At 40.2% G+C, this 17,316-nt stretch overlaps 1 protein-coding gene across 1 annotated transcript; it reads right to left on the bottom strand.

The window, feature by feature from the left end:
- Positions 1–375: 375 nt before the first annotated feature.
- LOC133995664 (trichohyalin-like) lies at positions 376–8,644 on the bottom strand. The gene is made up of 3 exons (XM_062435141.1): positions 6,060–8,644; positions 3,457–3,623; positions 376–386 (listed from the first exon to the last, which is right to left on the bottom strand). Exons 1-3 carry the CDS (start codon positions 8,642–8,644, stop codon positions 376–378), a joined length of 2,763 nt encoding a protein of 920 aa, XP_062291125.1.
- Positions 8,645–17,316: the final 8,672 nt, after the last annotated feature.

The following is a 17,316-nucleotide window of genomic DNA, read 5'->3' as shown; positions in this document are numbered from 1 at the left end:
AAAAAGACATCAGTGCACTGAGTAACAAGCACAAGTTAATTGAAGGCCAGTTTGTATGAGTACGTTTCTACTTGGTTTTAAAAGTGACTGAGGATGCCTCTTTAATGTCTGCTGGAGAGCAGGAAAGGTTCTGCTTCAAACACTATAAAATGTTATCAGTGTTCAAAGTCCAGAGAGATGCAGACTAACATGACCCATATCCTGATATTATTATCCCTACCCTGATCATTAAAAACCTAATCTAAATTTTTGTAATGTCATAAAACGGTTGTGTGTCTTGTAGACGATCCACAAGTTGAGTCCAGACGTTGCTCCTCATTTGGATTCAGCCAAAGTAACAGTGAGCACGCTCAGTGCTGCTCTACCTGCTCAGCCTCACACAGGTTCTGCAGACAAACAGGTGAGAACAAACATCTTATCAAAAAATCCCTCACATTCCCCCCTTTTGACACAAAGTGTCAACCAAATATTTACATAATAACATCAGGCATCACCATGTAAAATTGAAATACAACTAAGGGAAAAACACATTACTACGAAAAGACAATGGGCCAAATGCAAGTATATGTTCGTATTTTTCTTCTTAAATCTGTCGTATTTTTTTCGTGAGGTGGAATTTACGAGTGTGCCATGTCGGATTCACCAAACACTCGTATCACCAGGAAACAGTCGTAAATGACCTTCGTAAACATGATGAATCCCACCTGTTCTAAATGAACGCGCGTTCCCGAGAATAGTAAATTAACATGAATGACGCCCCCAAAATACCAAATAAGGTCAGACGACCGGCAGGTTGTGGAGAAGCTCCATTCATGAAAATGGCACTAAAGACTAAGAATAAGAACTTTACAAGCTCTCAGACTGAGGTCCCGCTCTCAGAAATAGATCAACAGAAACACAGATTATTATTTAGTGTTAGTGGAATTAAAGGTCCTGAGAAAGACAAAGAATGAGGAAAAATGACCCGTGCTGTGAACGCTGTCTCAGCTGTTGCACCGTCACAAAAATAAAAACAAAAATGACTGAACATGAATTATACCATCAGCCAGGGAGTTAAACTATTACTTCGATAAGCAATATTTCAATTAAATGAATAACAGTTATTAATAAATAGTCAGTTTCTATTGTGGAAAAGTAACTGTGGAAAAGTCGCTTTGTAGTTTCTGCCGCTAATATTTATATTGTAAGCTTGCATTATATCATAGTTTCAATTGTCAATTTAAATGACTGATATATCTATTTAAATTGTTAAATAGCCTACTTCTTTATACTAAATAGCCTAATAATTTTACAAACAGAGTAATGTCATCATGATTATGGATTCAGAAGTGCAATTTAATGAATGGGACATAGTGTACACTTCTCTACATCCCCTGTAGTTCACACCCATTACTCAGGGGTCTCTAAAATACTGACAGTATAATGTACGCTCATCCTGCGGATCGACATTATTCATTTCTCTGTTAAGTGGTAGTCAGCATACAGTGATGTTAAAAAGAAAATCCAAGTCAGCTGACTCTGAAGCTCAACTGCTGATGTTACACCTGCTGCTGGATTGCTGTCAGCACAGACCTGCTAACACCCGGGATGACAACGCAGGGCAAGCCGGCAGAAGAAGTTGGAGATGAGGGTAACAGTTCAACAGCTCGACCTCTCTGTGTGTTTGTGCTGATAAACTACAGCAGGTTACATCACTCTGTAGTATAGCTACCGTATCGTGCTTGACTAGATTATATCATACAGTGTTGTTTGGTCTTGATACCCGTGTGGAGGTGTTATTTGTTCATAAGTGATTATCATATCTTGCTTATAGTATATGATGTCAAACCCCCCCGAAAAATTTGAGTTCCCCCAAAAGACATGATATCGTTGGCACGCTGCCATCAGACAATTAGACAGTAACAGTCATGTTTTATTGTAGGACTGCCGGTTGGTTGTGCGTGACAGGTACGACAGGTCTGCACCACTCGTACATTTTGTTCGTACCTGAGAGAAAATCCAAATACGAGGAAATTGGTGAATGCAGCAAATCCTCGTAAATCACTCGTACGCATGGTTTAAGAATGAATCTGTGCGTACGAGTGGTTCTTGCATCTGGCCCAATGACTTAAGGATTATTTTTCGGAGAGAATCAGTCGTTCAGATGCACCAGGTCCTGGGGCGAGATCCCACATTCATGAGGTTAAAAAGAGATCCGTACTTATTGTGGCTGCTGTGTGAATTTGCCAAAGCCTGGGTGTCGTCGTGAATAATCTCCTCCGATCTTGTGCCAGACAACTTCACTTATGTTGTAGCTTTTTCTGCCAAAAATGAGGCTGCCGTATTCTTTTATTTGCAAACAGAAGAAATGACATGCAAAACACAGTTTCATATTTAAATTCAGAGTTTCATATGTCAAAATACACCACAAGTTACAGGTGCTTCATGTTTTTTAAACCACTAACCTCCTTTGTATGTCATCACACTATCACTATCATGTCCCATGAAGATGCAGCTCCAACTGGTACTCCACCACACTAATTCACTCCTCTCTCGGTCATACAGGACCTCAGCTTATCCAGCATAGTTTTCAGTCCGGATATGGACTAATTCAGAATTGCAGTTTTGGAGTCGAGCTTGCTAGAGAGGGCTTGATTGCCCTTTCTTAATTGTTTCTTATCCCTTGAAGAATAAGTGAGTCTCCTCCACTTAGGTGTTGCTGTGCTGCCACCATTATGGAACCTTCTTGGTCACCAGTCTTGGGAAAAGTTTTCTCTACAGTACATGTGTCGAACTTTGCTCACTAGCTGAATTTAGTTGTTTGTGTCAGGGTCTCAGGTCCATACTGTGGCTGTCCAAACAAATTAGAACTGAATTTGGATGATTTTAGGTTGTAAAATTAATTTGTTCGGAGAGAGACCCTGGACTAACAACTACCTAGCTTTGCTGCAACAAGTGATCCCCTAAACTATATCAGTGTAGCAATTTATGGATGTTTAAATTTATACGCTCTGTTATTAGGGGCACCACCTCCGCGTTTAGGAGGAAATCTTTTAATTAATTAATTGATTAATTAATTAATTAAGTTGAATAAATCAATACATTTTAATAAGTCAGCCAAATTTCTGAATCTGTCAAATTTCTGAAGTTATGAATTCCAACCCAATACAATACAAATCAATACACACACAACGGCTGAGTATGATTATATGAGGTTTATTAACTAATAATGATAAACAGTCAATAAAAGCAAAATATGAATAATGAATAAAACAAAAGGAATAAACAAATGCTTATATGCTATATGATTTAATGAATGGAAAGATGATGATGAATGGGGGAATTAGACTGAGGTTTTGTAATTTACTGTTATGATATTGAAGTGGCAAATAACGTGAATGAATACTTTAAATTTAATTTAGTTTAGCTCTTAACTTAACACCAGCCCGATTTAATGAGAGAGTTTAGTCAGCCTACTTTTCAGGAGAGTAACCGTCAGCTGTCTGCGGTTCGGGATTTTAGCGGAGATCAGCAGGATGCGATCCCGGTGGACTCCGGTGATCCCGAATTCCGTCTGGGGTTGCTGCGGGACCAGTCGGCTGGCCTGGGCGACTGCCCGTTCTGGGTCTCTGGGGGCTGTCTCTCTGATTCAGGCGATGAGCACCTGAGATGGTTCGGTGCTTTTGGTGATGATGAGCTTGGCTGATTAAATTTGTTTGTTGCTCAATAAACTTCAAAAGTTGGAGCTGGCCAAGCGTCAAACTCTCAAAGTCCGTCAAACAGGGCATCTTATCAAAAATCAAAAGTATTAAATGCTTTTGGTTGACTTTAGCTAATAGGCTTCAAAAGACGAGAGTTGAGCTTCAGTTACAAGGAGAGTTGAGCTTCAGTTACAAGATACAAAAGCTTGCGGACTTAGATAAACTACAAAAATCCAGTGTGTGACGCTGATAATGAACTAAGAGGTTATAACTGAACGCTCAAAAGTAAAGCAAAGTACGGTGCGTTCAATGAACATACGAAAGCGTACGATAACAAGAGGACAAGGCAAAGGTAGAGAAATAGTTGGAAAGGTCAGAACTGAAGCGTACCAGCGTCGATTCAAAGGTTAGGGCGGACACTTACTTTTTCACCAATCATTTGGCTCCTTTATATTAGTTATTACTTTTGAGAGGGGAATAACTATTTACTGGATTATTTAATTCTTTAGTTGATTAAGGCAATCCATTCAACATCATCATTCGCATTTGAATATTTAATCCTGTATAATGTATCATTCATTCGAATACAAACATGAACACAGAATATATGATGACACACTTGATGTTATATCAGTATTACTCATGGATCAGATGAAATCCAACCAAATTAAACAATGATGTGTCAAGATATTTACAGCGTTGTAGGGGACATCTGCCATTTGTCAACAAAGGAGGTGAGGTGAGAGATCACTCACTGACCACTGCAGTTGTAAATTCTACTGGGTTGTTGGTCTGGGATGACACCAAATGGATTCTTCTGTGATGTTTTTACCCAACCCCAGTACTTAACTTTAGGGCAAGGCAGCTTTATTTATATAGCGCATTTCATACACAATGGCAACTCAATGTGCTTTATATAAAACAAACATATAACAGTAAGAATTGGAAACAAAAAACATAAAAACATGCAATTTGAAAAAAAAAAAAAAAGGGAAGTGTGAATGTTTTATACCTTCGAGCTAGGTCTGCAGATGTTATCAGATGTTGATTCAGTCTTATGGCCAAAACAAAATGTCCTGCTGTGAACTCCAGCAGAGAGGGGTCACGTTCACATGGACTCCCATGTCCTGCTACATCAATTATTAACCATCATACACTAAATGAACCCAGTCCACATTGATCCAATCAGTCATCATGCCAAAACCTGGTCTAAAATCATAAGAACAGTCTTGTGCTAATCAATTAATCAATCACAGCTGTAAAATTATAATATACATAGAGACAAAGAACATTAAATCAAATAGTAAATTAAATTAAAGGAGGAATTAAATTATGTACATTTATTTCTGCTGAAATGCAGATCAAATGAGAAATTGGTTCAAACCTAAAGTGGATATATTCTAGGACTTTAGTTATCATGTGGATTAGGGATGCTGAACATTGCAGTGAAAAGTCTCAAGCATTTGAAGAATATGGACAGTGTGTATATGGTGATGGAATCTGGAACAAAAACTATGTATGAATCAGTAATATTAAATAATATTTAATGTGAAATAACTTTTAGATAAGTTGTCAGAACAACATGCATAAATCATAACATATTAAATAAAAGTGTTCCTACTTTAGCCCAAAAGTATCTTTCTACAAGTCTTTCCAAGGTTAAAATACCAAATGCCATGATCAAGAAGAGTTCCTATCAACGGTAACACCTTAAATTCTTTTGCAATACATATTTAAAAGATTAAATAATGAAGAATGATTGGAAAGCTAACTAGAATCAGCTGGAAATATTGAAAAGCAGAGTAAATTCATGTATACACTCTCGCTTAACCATTGTTTGAATGTATTTACCACCAGTGGCTGCTGCCTCAGCCTGTTTACAGTTGACAATAATTTGACTTGTCTTAATATGCTGTACAATACAAACCAATCAAACATTTATAGCAGCTACATACAAACAGCAATTTTTTTTAAAAACAAACTTGCTATGCTGCTCTGCCTTGCTCCCTTTCTTCTGGACCTTCTTTGCTCAACAGGGCATCATCCCTGAGGGAAATCTGCTTCAGTTTATCAACAAGCTGTTTATGCTCTTCCCTCAGCTTTTTTTTCTCTGTCTGAAGCTTTTTCATCTCTTTATTTAGATCTTCTCTCTCCATCCTTTCCTTTTCATATTTCTCTTGTTTGGTCTCATTTTTTTTCTTGTAGATCCACTTTTCTTTCACATGATCTGATGCAGGACACTTCCCTGTACAAACGGTACAGCGACCATCGTTCATGACCTCACAGTGTTCAGGATACCAAGCCATTGTGCATCCAGGATAGTGACAGTTCTCTTTACAGATGTTACAAGTGACAGCTCCTTTATAAAAAAACAACCACCTCATCCCACCATTGATATCCTCTTTCTCTTTGTAGACCTCATCAACTTCTACAGTGAACTTCTCATTCTTCTTCATCTCTTCTTCATGTTTCTTCAGAGCTTCTTTAGTCTGTTGGATCTCTTTCTGTTTTAGTTCAATCAGCTGGATTCTTTCTTGCAGGTTTTGGATGCAGGATGTCACTTTTTTACAGATTTGCTCTTTCAGGACTTCTTTTGTTTTTTGCAGCTTTTGAGGCGAAGTTTGTTCTAAAAACTCCACCAACTGTCTCATTCCTTTCATTGTTATTTTTTCAGCATGTTTCAGGTCATCTATGTCGTCTGTTCGGTCTTCATCCTGGCAGTTATCAAACAGGAAGTGAACAGGTTCCTTTGTATTTTTGGCCAACTGAATGTTTGCAGCTTCAAGAGCTTGTAGCACATTTTTAGGTAGTCTTCCATTTGAGTGTGTGATGAGAACAACAGTGTTGTCTTCCAGGTTTTTTACAAACAGAGACGTCACTGAATCAAAGATGTACTTAAGTCGGTCACTCACTCGATTCTCACTCGCCTTCAGCACCAGACCCACTGCATCGATCTCATGAATCCCATTTTCTGAGCAGAATAAATCAAAAGTACTTTGACTGATGATGATATCATGTTCAATCCCTCTGGTGTTTCCATATCCAGGAGTATCGATGATGGTCAGAGAGTAGGGCAGAGTTTTATCTTCATAACCAAAGATCTCGTACACGATCACATCTGATGTCTGAGTCTCTGCCTGACTGCTCTTCTCTTCTGATGTCTGACTCTCTGCCTGACTGTTCTTCTCTTCTGATGTTTGACTCTCTGCCTGACTGTTCTTCTCTTCTGATGTCTGACTCTCTGCCTGACTGTTCTTCTCTTCTGATGTCTGAGTCTCTGCCTGACTTCTCTTCTCTTCTGATGTCTGACTCTCTGCCTGACTGTTCTTCTCTTCTGATGTCTGACTCTCTGCCTGACTGTTCTTCTCTTCTGATCTCTGACTCTCTGTCTGACTGTTCTTCTCTTTTGATATCTGAGTCTCTGCCTGACTGTTCTTCTCTTCTGATGTCTGACTCTCTGTCTGACTGTTCTTCTTTTCTGATGTCTGACTCTCTGTCTGACTGTTCTTCTCTTCTGATGTCTGACTCACTGCCTGACTTCTCTTCTCATCTGATGTCTGAGTCTCTGTCTGACTGTTCTTCTCTTCTGATGTCTGACTCTCTGACTGACTGTTCTTCTCTTCTGATGTCTGACTCTCTGCCTGACCGTTCTTTTCTTCTGATGTCTGAGTCTCTGCCTGACTGTTCTTCTCTTCTGATGTCTGACTCTCTGCCTGACTGTTCTTCTCTTCTGATGTCTGACTCTCTGCCTGACTGTTCTTCTCTTTTGAAGTCTGACTCTCTGCCTGACTGTTCTTCTCTTCTGATGTCTGACTCTCTGTCTGACTGTCCTTCTTTTCTGATGTCTGACTCTCTGTCTGACTGTTCTTCTCTTCTGATGTCTGACTCTCTGTCTGACTGATCTTCTCTTCTGATGTCTGACTCTCTGCCTGACTGTACTTTTCTTCTGATGTCTGAGTCTCTGCCTGACTGTTCTTCTCTTCTGATGTCTGACTCTCTGCCTGACTGTTCTTCTCTTCTGATGTCTGACTTTCTGCCTGACTTCTCTTCTCATCTGATGTCTGACTATCTGCCTGACTTCTCTTCTCATCTGATGTCTGACTTCTCTTCTCTTCTATTGTCTGACTCTCTGCCAGACTGTTCCTCTCTTCTGATGTCTGACTGTTCTTCTCTTCTGATGTCTGACTTCTCTTCTCTTCTGATGTCTGACTCTCTGCCTGACTGTTCTTCTCTTCTGATGTCTGACTCTCTGCCTGACTGTTCGTCTCTTCTGATGTCTGACTTATCTTTTCTTCTGATGTCTGAGTCTCTGCCTGACTGTTCTTCTCTTCTGATGTCTGACTCTCTGCCTGACTGTTCTTCTCTTCTGATGTCTGACTTTCTGCCTGACTTCTCTTCTCATCTGATGTCTGACTGTTCTTCTCTTCTGATGTCTGACTTGTCTTCTCTTCTGATGTCTGACTCTCTGCCTGACTGTTCTTCTCATCTGATGTCTGACTCTCTGCCTGACTGTTCTTCTCTTCTGATGTCTGAATCTCTGCCTGACTGTTCTTCTCTTCTGATGTCTGACTTCTCTTCTCTTCTGATTTCTGACTCTCTGCCTGACTGTTCTTCTCATCTGATGTCTGACTCTCTGCCTGACTGTTCTTCTCTTCTGATGTCTGACTTCTCTTCTCTTCTGATGTCTGACTCTCTGCCTGACTGTTCTTCTCATCTGATGTCTGACTCTCTGCCTGACTGTTACTCTCTTCTGATGTCTGACTTCTCTTCTCTTCTGATGTCTGACTCTCTGTCTGACTTTTCATCTCATCTTCTACGATCTCAAACCAGATGTTGTCCTCAAACTTCACTCCCATGGTGTAGTTGAACAGAGCGTTGACCAGAGTAGATTTTCCTGTTCCTGTCTCTCCTACCAACCAGATGGTTTTGTTTATCTTGTTGGGGTCCTTTTTACCAAGAGTCATTCTTCTTATGGATCCAAACGTATCTTTCTTTAGTGTCAGCTGGTAGCGAGCAGGAGATCCAGAACAGATCAAAGTACATTTAGAGATGATGTCCTTATATTTTAATGACGTGTCAGTTTTCCTGTAAAAAGAATGAATATATGCTCAACAGATATTGAACTTACATGACAACAGTTAAAAGAAGATGAAATGAAGCAAACTAATGTAATAGTACTCCCTTTGCTTTTGGACATACAAAACTCAAACATAAGCAGGCACATATACTGAGGGATGCACAATAAGATGTGCACATCATCCGTATTGGCCAATAAATACAAATAAAGGCTTTAAAATATAAATTATTATTATTATTATATTATTTAATAATAATACATAAAATAAAATATAAAATCGCCATTGACCTGAAGAAAAAACATTTTTGCTGATATGACAGGCGGATTTGTTGCTTCTCCTGGCTGTGCTTCATTCCACAGACTGTTTCACCCTGACACTCCCGGTGCTTCCTCTGCAGACTTCATTCAGCTGTCTGGCAGACATGCTTCTTCTTGCCACTTTAAATTGAATAACAAACTGGGACTTGGTGCTCTACTTAGATCCCCATAGAGAGCTGGGTTAGCTGGGAGCCTCCCCAGTTCGCTGTCACCTGTCAATCAAAGTCACCACCTCTACCAGAAACATGGACGCTACGTCTGAGAGCTTTCTGCTGCTAGCTCAACGGCTAACTCGGTGGCTAACTCGGCAGGTTAACCAGTGAGTAGAACGGACTCTCGGTCTTATATAGTAAGGGAGGGACCACTACGTCACGGGGTAGCCTTTTTTTTTGCAGGCTCAGAAAATCAGGAAAATTATGCTCAAACCAATTTATTCACCATTTTATAGACAAAACAGTTGCAACCAGATGTCTATAGAGCTCTGGGTGCAGCATGTTGCCATGGTTACGTAGACGCATTGTGTGTGACATATTGGTGTTTATGTTGATTTGTCATTGTCTTTACTTATAGACCTTGTGTTGTACAAGTTGCTTTCTTCTTTAGCCTCAAATTTGAATATTTTTGAATATTTTGCACTATGATATTGATTCTTATATTGATTGTTCCTTGCTGTTCATTTAATCAAAATAGTTTTGGTTTTACTGGTGTTCATTTGTCTGTACTTATAGACCTTGTGATGTGCAGGAGTGTTGCTTTTATCATGTAAATATGTTGACATTGATATTTATCATTTTGGATACTTTTCATTTTTCTTAACTGCTCATATTTTAATATAATAATATTAATAATGTTAATAGATGTTTAAAAATAAAGTAAGATATTTGCTGTTAATTGATTTGCCTATATCTAATTTGTGTGTATGTGTTCATCTTCATCCAGTTATGAGCAGTATGTGTGATTTGGTGCTTGTGCTGGAAGTGTTTTGGGGCCACATATAAAATCTTGTTTAGGGCCACCAAAATCCTAGGGCCGGCCCTGGGTGATTCACCAAAACACAACTAAGCTTCAAACACAGCGCCCGAAGGCATTCATTGCTATTTCAGGTGACTTTAATCATGTCACCCTGGACTCAACTCTTGCTGCTTTTTATCAGTTTGTTGACTGCACAACAAGAAACAAGAGGACAATAGACTTGATGTATGCTAATGTGAGAGATGCATACATGGCCACACCCCTCCCTACATCGGGGAAGTCCAACCATAACCTTATCTACCAGCAGCCACAGTACATCCCGGTGAAACAAAGGCAGCCTGTAACATCATGTTTTTTTAGGAGATGGTCCCCCAATGCTGAAGATACCTTAATAGACTGCTTAGACTTCACGGACTGGACTGCACTGCTGAGCTCACATGGTGAGGATATAGAGGGACTCACACATGCCTGACAGACTACCTGAATTTATGTATGGATGTGGTTGTTTCTGTAAGGACTGTACATTGTTTTACCTAATAACAAACCACGGGTGACCTGTGAAGTGAATGCTCTCCTCAACAGGAAGAAGAGGGCCTTTAAAAACAAGGACAAGGAGGAGATTGTTGGGCCTCAACCTTAGAACTGAACTAATTTGGGCCTCCATTAGGTCCCTTTGACTTCTCAGAGGCCTACCAAACATCCAAGGAGCCTGTGGTTTTTTCTTTGCCCCCTCAAACAGAGAAAACAAAGAAAAGGGTGCCAAAGGGCCACTTCAGACCCATCCCCCAGGCCAAAGGGCCAAATCAACCCAAATTCAAGCTCCGGTGACCACCGTGAATTCTCGTCCATCATTTGCTGAGAGACACCTGACATCACTTCCGCTGACGCCACAGAAACTTCAAAAGGTACAGGTGTGAAGAACACACCGGCTTTACAGTTTACAAGCCAGGAGAGACACTGTTTCTCTGTTAAAGCGAGTGATTACAAAGGTGTTATTACACATGTATTCCCCCTGTCTTCACCTCGCTGGATGAGACGAGATTTCAACTGCGTTCACCTGAATGCAACTTTATCTGTGAGAGCCCGCTGACTACAGATAAGCAGCTCAAAATTTGTACCTGCAGAAGGAAGAAAGTACATATTTATTTGGACCGCAGATAACTTCTATGCCCCGCAATGCACTGTCGACTGTGCACATTGCTCAATTTTTCGCGTACCACCCTCAAGGGATCAGGACCGGCAGACTCAATGCTGGAGGACCGCGTCGGATCTTACTGACGGAGTGAGCCCATTACAACTCGGTTCAAACCCCATCTCAACCCCCTGTAGAGCAACCCAGAGTAAGAGGTTTTCGTCTTGGCAAAATTATTAGTGTGTGTAATGCCAGTTTAGCATTGTGTATTAGTGTTGCTTAAACGTGTGATTGGACCGCCATGTCCTTACTTTGCTTGTTGTACTCTGAGGAGTCTGTTTATAGTTGTAGCCAGCATAGTTTATATGCTAAACTATTTTGTGCTATTCCACCAGGGATCAGTGTTACGTCATCGTGAAGGAAAGTGGGCCGCTTTGTGGAGCAACGGATCAGATAAAGCATCCACAGACCCCACTATGTATATGCTGGCTTTTAGCCGGTATAATGTGTAATTGGCCAGCAGATTAAAATATCCGTCAGGAAAAAGCGTCAAATAAATAAATAAATACATGTATAAACTCATTAACAACATATTAAATACTAGGGATGTCCGATATTATCGCCCTCCGATATTATCGGCCGATATTTACTTAAAAATGTAATATCGGGAAGTATCAGTATCGGGTTTTTATAACCAATGTTTGTTCTGTAGGCTTCAGCATTTCCGAGCCTGCATGAACGCAGCATGGGACGTTTACCGGCGCGCGCTTGATGACGCATAACAACAACAACACGCTAGACTCGTGGGTCTCTAACCGCGGCTAACAAGTTCATAGCGTCCACCACCATGTACACGAACACACAAGCCAGAAACGAGGTTTACCTCCTCGTTGTCATTTTCTCTGTTATGCTTTCGACGAGTCGCCTCTTTGACGTCACCGTCAGAGTCCGGTGGGTAACTTAAGTTGAAGTTGTTCTCTTATTTTGCACAGACAGTGTTTACATGTGGAAAGCCATGTTGCATTTATGTTTGCATCCAGTCGGGCCTCACAATACAATTAGGCATAATGTGTTAATTCCACAATAGGAGATATGTTATGTTGTTATCTAACAGTTTTGGTGTAAAAAGCCTGCATATATCGGTATCGGGTGATATCGGTATCGGAAATAAAGAGTTGGACAATATCGGAATATCGGATATCGGCAGAAAAGTCAATATCGAGCATCCCTATTAAATAACATATCACATAATATTATCACATAATATTATGTGATATAACCTATATGTTGCCATGACAAGAAAAACAACAAACTTGTGCAAAAGTTTTGTTTCATTGAGAACTTCACTGAGCTTCACTTCACTTGATAATGTCACTGACTGCAGCACTTCTAAATCGCGTGAATGTGAATTATATGTGGAATTCGGACCGGTCAAACATTTACTGTGGAAAAATGTGCCAGTTGGCTGTGTTTATAGGCTTAAATTAACCCATCATTAATCAGAAAACAGTTTTATTCCTGTCATTCACCGGTCATCTTTCTCTCTCTTGTCATTCACCTGTCATCTCTCTTTTTTATTTTTATGTGACCCCAGGGAGCTCTTTACCGTACTAAACATGTATATGTCCGGTAGTTGTTCTGTATGGCCGGAATTCTGGAATATTACCACTCATGTTGGCCGGCAACCACTTTTCTCTCTCTTGATCGCGTGACACCACCTTGAGTCGGTTCCCCTTTGTTCTTGTCTTTCCCTTTCCCTGTACTAACCGCACATACATGTACACATTTACACCTGCATTCACACAGCTGCGGATGAGGTAACATGGGATATGGCAAAGTAATGTCCTAAGAAACTCATCCTCAGTTACATGTGCTGCCGCTGAGTCGGTGCGTTTGGGAGGGTTGACCACCAGTCGGTGCCAATGCGCCGTTTTGTCTAGCGGAAACAGCAACTGTATCTGCCTCCATTGTTCTCACATGACGGAACTTCCTTGCGGAGTCCGCCATCCTGAATTCCCACACTCCTGGACACACTCACTTGCATCCACACCCACCCACACACACCTGCCTATTTGTATATTCCTAATCATACACAGCTGTTGTTTAGTATTTGTTTATTAGTTGTAGTGGTAGGGCAGTTTATAACTGGACATTGATTAACTTGTTAGTTGATGGTCGGTAATAAATTGTTATAGACTTAAAGATAAGTGTTTTGTGATTATTCTTAATTGATGCTAACTCAACTGGTTATTGGTCCCAGTTTACTGGTGGTGCCCCAAATTAATAATTAAAATGGATAATTCTTTAATTTTCTTTTAATAATTAATAATTATTTATGAAAATGATTAATTATTACTAATAACCAAACACACTCCTTTCAGTTCCAACAAGATGAAGTCAGCACATCATGAACTGAAGCTGCAGGAGAACATCATAAGGGAGGTTGCAAGGGAATTAAAACCATCACGGGCCACAATGCAAAGAACACCACTGCAGTATGGAGGACTATGGAGGAAGCAAATTAACTAAAAACTTCTTCAACCAGTTTTTTTTAACAACTCTTTTTATTGGGGTTTAACATACAAACAATAAGTCAACTTAATTGGATAAAAAATGCCATCAATGGATTAGGATCAATAACTCTTCCCATGATGTCCGAAAAAGATTGGAAAATCTTTTGCCAGTATGTTGTTATTCTTGGGCAGTGCCAGAACACATGGGCTAGTGAAGCTGGTGACTGTCCACATCTATCACATGCAGGATTTATATTCGGAAACATTTTACAAAGCTTTACCTTCGAAAAGGGTATTCGATGCAACACTGCAAGAGCCCATGTCCCGCACAGACCGACGAGGAGTGTACCAGAGACAGAGCCTTGGTCCAAAGTTCATCTGTGATGACTACGCCTAGGTTGTTTATCCAGGCTGTTTTTAGATAATCAACAGAGGTGGTGCAATTTAAACATGAAAGCGTATTATAAATACTGGAAATCCCTCCTTTTGTTAACGGTTCTGACAAAAATATAGAATCCATTGATGAACTATCTGGGATGTTGGGGAAGGATGGAGTGTTTTGTTTGACAAAGTCCTGCAGCTGCAAAAATCTAAAATGATGTGAGTGGGGCAGATCAGTTTTAGCTTGTAACAGTTGAAATGATGGAAATATGTCCTCAATAAAAAGATCTCGGAAGGTGTGAATGCCTTTTCTGTACCACTCACAATATTTTGCATCAGAGAGAGATTGAATAAATGAATGCTTCGCAATTAGTGGAGCTTGAAGTGAGCCAGAATGCCACCCAAAGTGCTTTCTTATTGAAGACCAAATTCTGAGGGAGTGTGAAACTACTGGATTATTTATAGGGAGCGAGTGGAGGGCAATGCCGAAAAAAATCAGGCTGAAAAGGAAGTTGGGGAGCAACATTTTTCTTCAATATGGAGCCAGTCAGGCATTTGATCTTGAGGCCAAAAGGAAAGCGCCTGTAAATTGCATGCCCAATAATAGAGTTTGAAATGGGGTAGTCCCATTCCGCTCTCCGTCTTAGGTCTTTGTAAGAAATCTTTCCTTATTCGGGGGGGCTTTTTATTCCAAATAAAATTGGAAATTAACTTATCCAGGTTCTTTAAAAAAGTGTTAATAATAAAAATTGGAATGCTTTGAAAGAGAAATATAAATTTAGGAAGGGTGTTCATTTTAATTATATTAATCCGGCCAGCCAGTGAAATTTTTTTTTTTTTACCACTTTACAAAATCCCTTTCTGTACGATCAAGAAGTTCTGCAAAGTTTTGTTTGAATAAATTAGAGAAGTATTTGGTAACAATAACCCCTAGGTAGCGAAACTGACTTACAACATTAAATGGAAGAGCGCTAAATGTTTTTCGCTGGGAACTAGCATCAATGGGAAATTAAACACTTTTAGAAAGGTTGAGCCTGTACCCTGACACCTTGCCAAAACTCTCTATGATAGATAAGATACTAGGAATGGACGTAGCAGGGTTGGAAATGTACAGCAATAAATCATCTGCATATAACGACACTTTATGTTCCCTCTCTCCCGTAGTGATACCAGTGTAGATATCCAAAGTACGTAAAGAAATATGGAGTGGCTCGATAGCCAGAGCAAAAAGAAGCACAGAGAGAGGGAAACCTTGTCTGGTGGAGCGGCCTAAGGGGAAATATTCAGATCTGAAATCATTCGTGTGAACAGAGGCTGAGGACAAAGCATAGAGTAGTCTGATCCAGGAGATGAATTTTGTGCCGAATCCAAATTTCGACAGGGTCGAGAAGAGAAAGTCCCACTCGACCCTGTCGAAAGCTTTCTCTGCATCAAGAGATATTAACACTTCGGAACTGCGAGGGTTGGGGCTGGAAGAATAAATAATATTAAATAAATGTCTAAGGTTAAAAAATAAATGCCTATCTTTAATAAAACCTGTTTGGTCCGAAGATACCACTGTTGGGAGCACTTTCTCTAATCGTGTAGCTAGAATCTTGGCTAACAATTTTACATCTACATCCAGAGGGCTAATGGGTCTATATGATCTTGGACTGTGCGGGTCTTGATCTTTTTTAAGAAGCAAAGAGATGCTGGCCTTGTAAAATGTTGGGGGGAGGAAACCTGTTCTGAGGGATTCATTAAATACTTCAAGTAATAAAGGAGAAACAAGTTCTGTAAATGCTTTGTAGAATTCTGCAGTGTAACCATCTGGGCCCGGGGCTTTTGAGCATTGCATATTACTTATATATTTTTGGACTAACATGTGTTTGTTTTTTTTCCTTTTCTTTTTTTTTTTCCTACTATTGGCTTTATTATTGGTCTTTTATTGTCTGCTGTTCATTGTTTTATTACTTTTATGCTTAGACTGAGCTACTTGAAACCTGAAGTGACTATCTACCTATCTAAGGAAATTGTTTATTTCGCCTAACAAAGAAGGAAAAGACGAAACAAAAGAACTGCACATAGTCAGGGGAGAGCGTACCCTTTTGGGTGAGGGCCAATAGAGCACAAAATGTATTTAGTATACATTGGTAGGCCTATGTCCACAAGCATTAACACACATTAAGGAGCGCACAGGTTGTGTTCTGACTCCTTATGGGCTCACAAAGATCTCTCTCTGTAGCCTTCATGGTAGGATGAAATGGCCGCAGCATGTTTTAACCACATATAGAGCTTCACTTCTAACAGCTGAAGGAAAATAATCACATAAGTAAAGGGTAGGTGTGCCCGTGTCCACACACCAACAGCGTACCATTTCATGATGCTGTGGTATGCGAAAGTGTGGGAGTAGGTATACAGGCAGTCCACCTCTGAGCCCAGCTATGACTTTCACATTATAACATGATTAGATGTTCAGCTCGGATGCTTTTTTTTCTTTTTCTGGCATGACAGAAATGTGTTTCTGTAGATCAGGAGCAGCAAGAGTAGGTTAATGTTACTTGCAGGTGAGCGCTTCTCACAGGATTCTGAAGTATCTTGTTAATTCAGAAAAAATTGCAATTATCACTTTTTTTCAAGTGAATGCATTACGCCTCAGCCCCCCTCCAGACTATTTATACTACTGGTTTGGCACGTAGGCGTCATTTGTTATTCTGGGTGTGCCAGGTCAAGCCGACCTGGTGTGTTCAGCCAAGATTTGGTTTCCTGGAAGCCTAACAACTTTTTCGTAAGTGTTGGCTTCCTGACCTCCTTTTAGGTATATCGATATGGCAAAAACTCCCTACCAAGGCGTGTGTTCTGTTGTGTTCATAAAGTGAAAGATTTCTTGGACTCCACATCCAGGAGCTGGAGCTATCCCTGGAGGACAACAATATCAACTGCAGGTGAGAGGTGGGACTGCAGCAGGAGCATCCATTGCACTAGATAGCAGAGGAGCTGCTGCAACATTGTCTATTGGTCAATCACCTCCACCATATTCTGATCTACCAGACCAAGCCTTGATATTACCTGTATTAATACCCCAAGAGACCAACAAATGAAGAAGTCTGAAGAAACAGCTGAGAAGCTTCAGATGCTTCAGATGACAGAGGCAGGAGGTCCTTTTTTGATGACAGAGAAGAAAGCGATGTTTGCTGGAGGATTCATGAAGTAGGTCATTGGGCTGAAGATTGTACTGCCACAATGCCAGAGGAGTGGGATGGT

The sequence above is a fragment of the Scomber scombrus genome, chromosome 15, assembly GCF_963691925.1.
Source record: "Scomber scombrus chromosome 15, fScoSco1.1, whole genome shotgun sequence".
NCBI lineage: Eukaryota > Metazoa > Chordata > Actinopteri > Scombriformes > Scombridae > Scomber > Scomber scombrus.
The sequence above is the reverse complement of the archived record's forward strand: the minus strand, read 5'-3'. Positions and strand labels throughout refer to the sequence as shown.

Excerpts from the sequence above, each read along its gene's own strand:
- LOC133995664 (XM_062435141.1), bottom strand. The coding sequence starts at position 8,644 with ATGACTCTTGGTAAAAAGGACCCCAACAAGATAAACAAAACCATCTGG. Across the intron at positions 3,624-6,059 it reads GATATCAATGGTGGGATGAG|AGAGACAGCCCCCAGAGACC; the intron begins GTGGTTGTTTTT and ends CGCCTGAATCAG.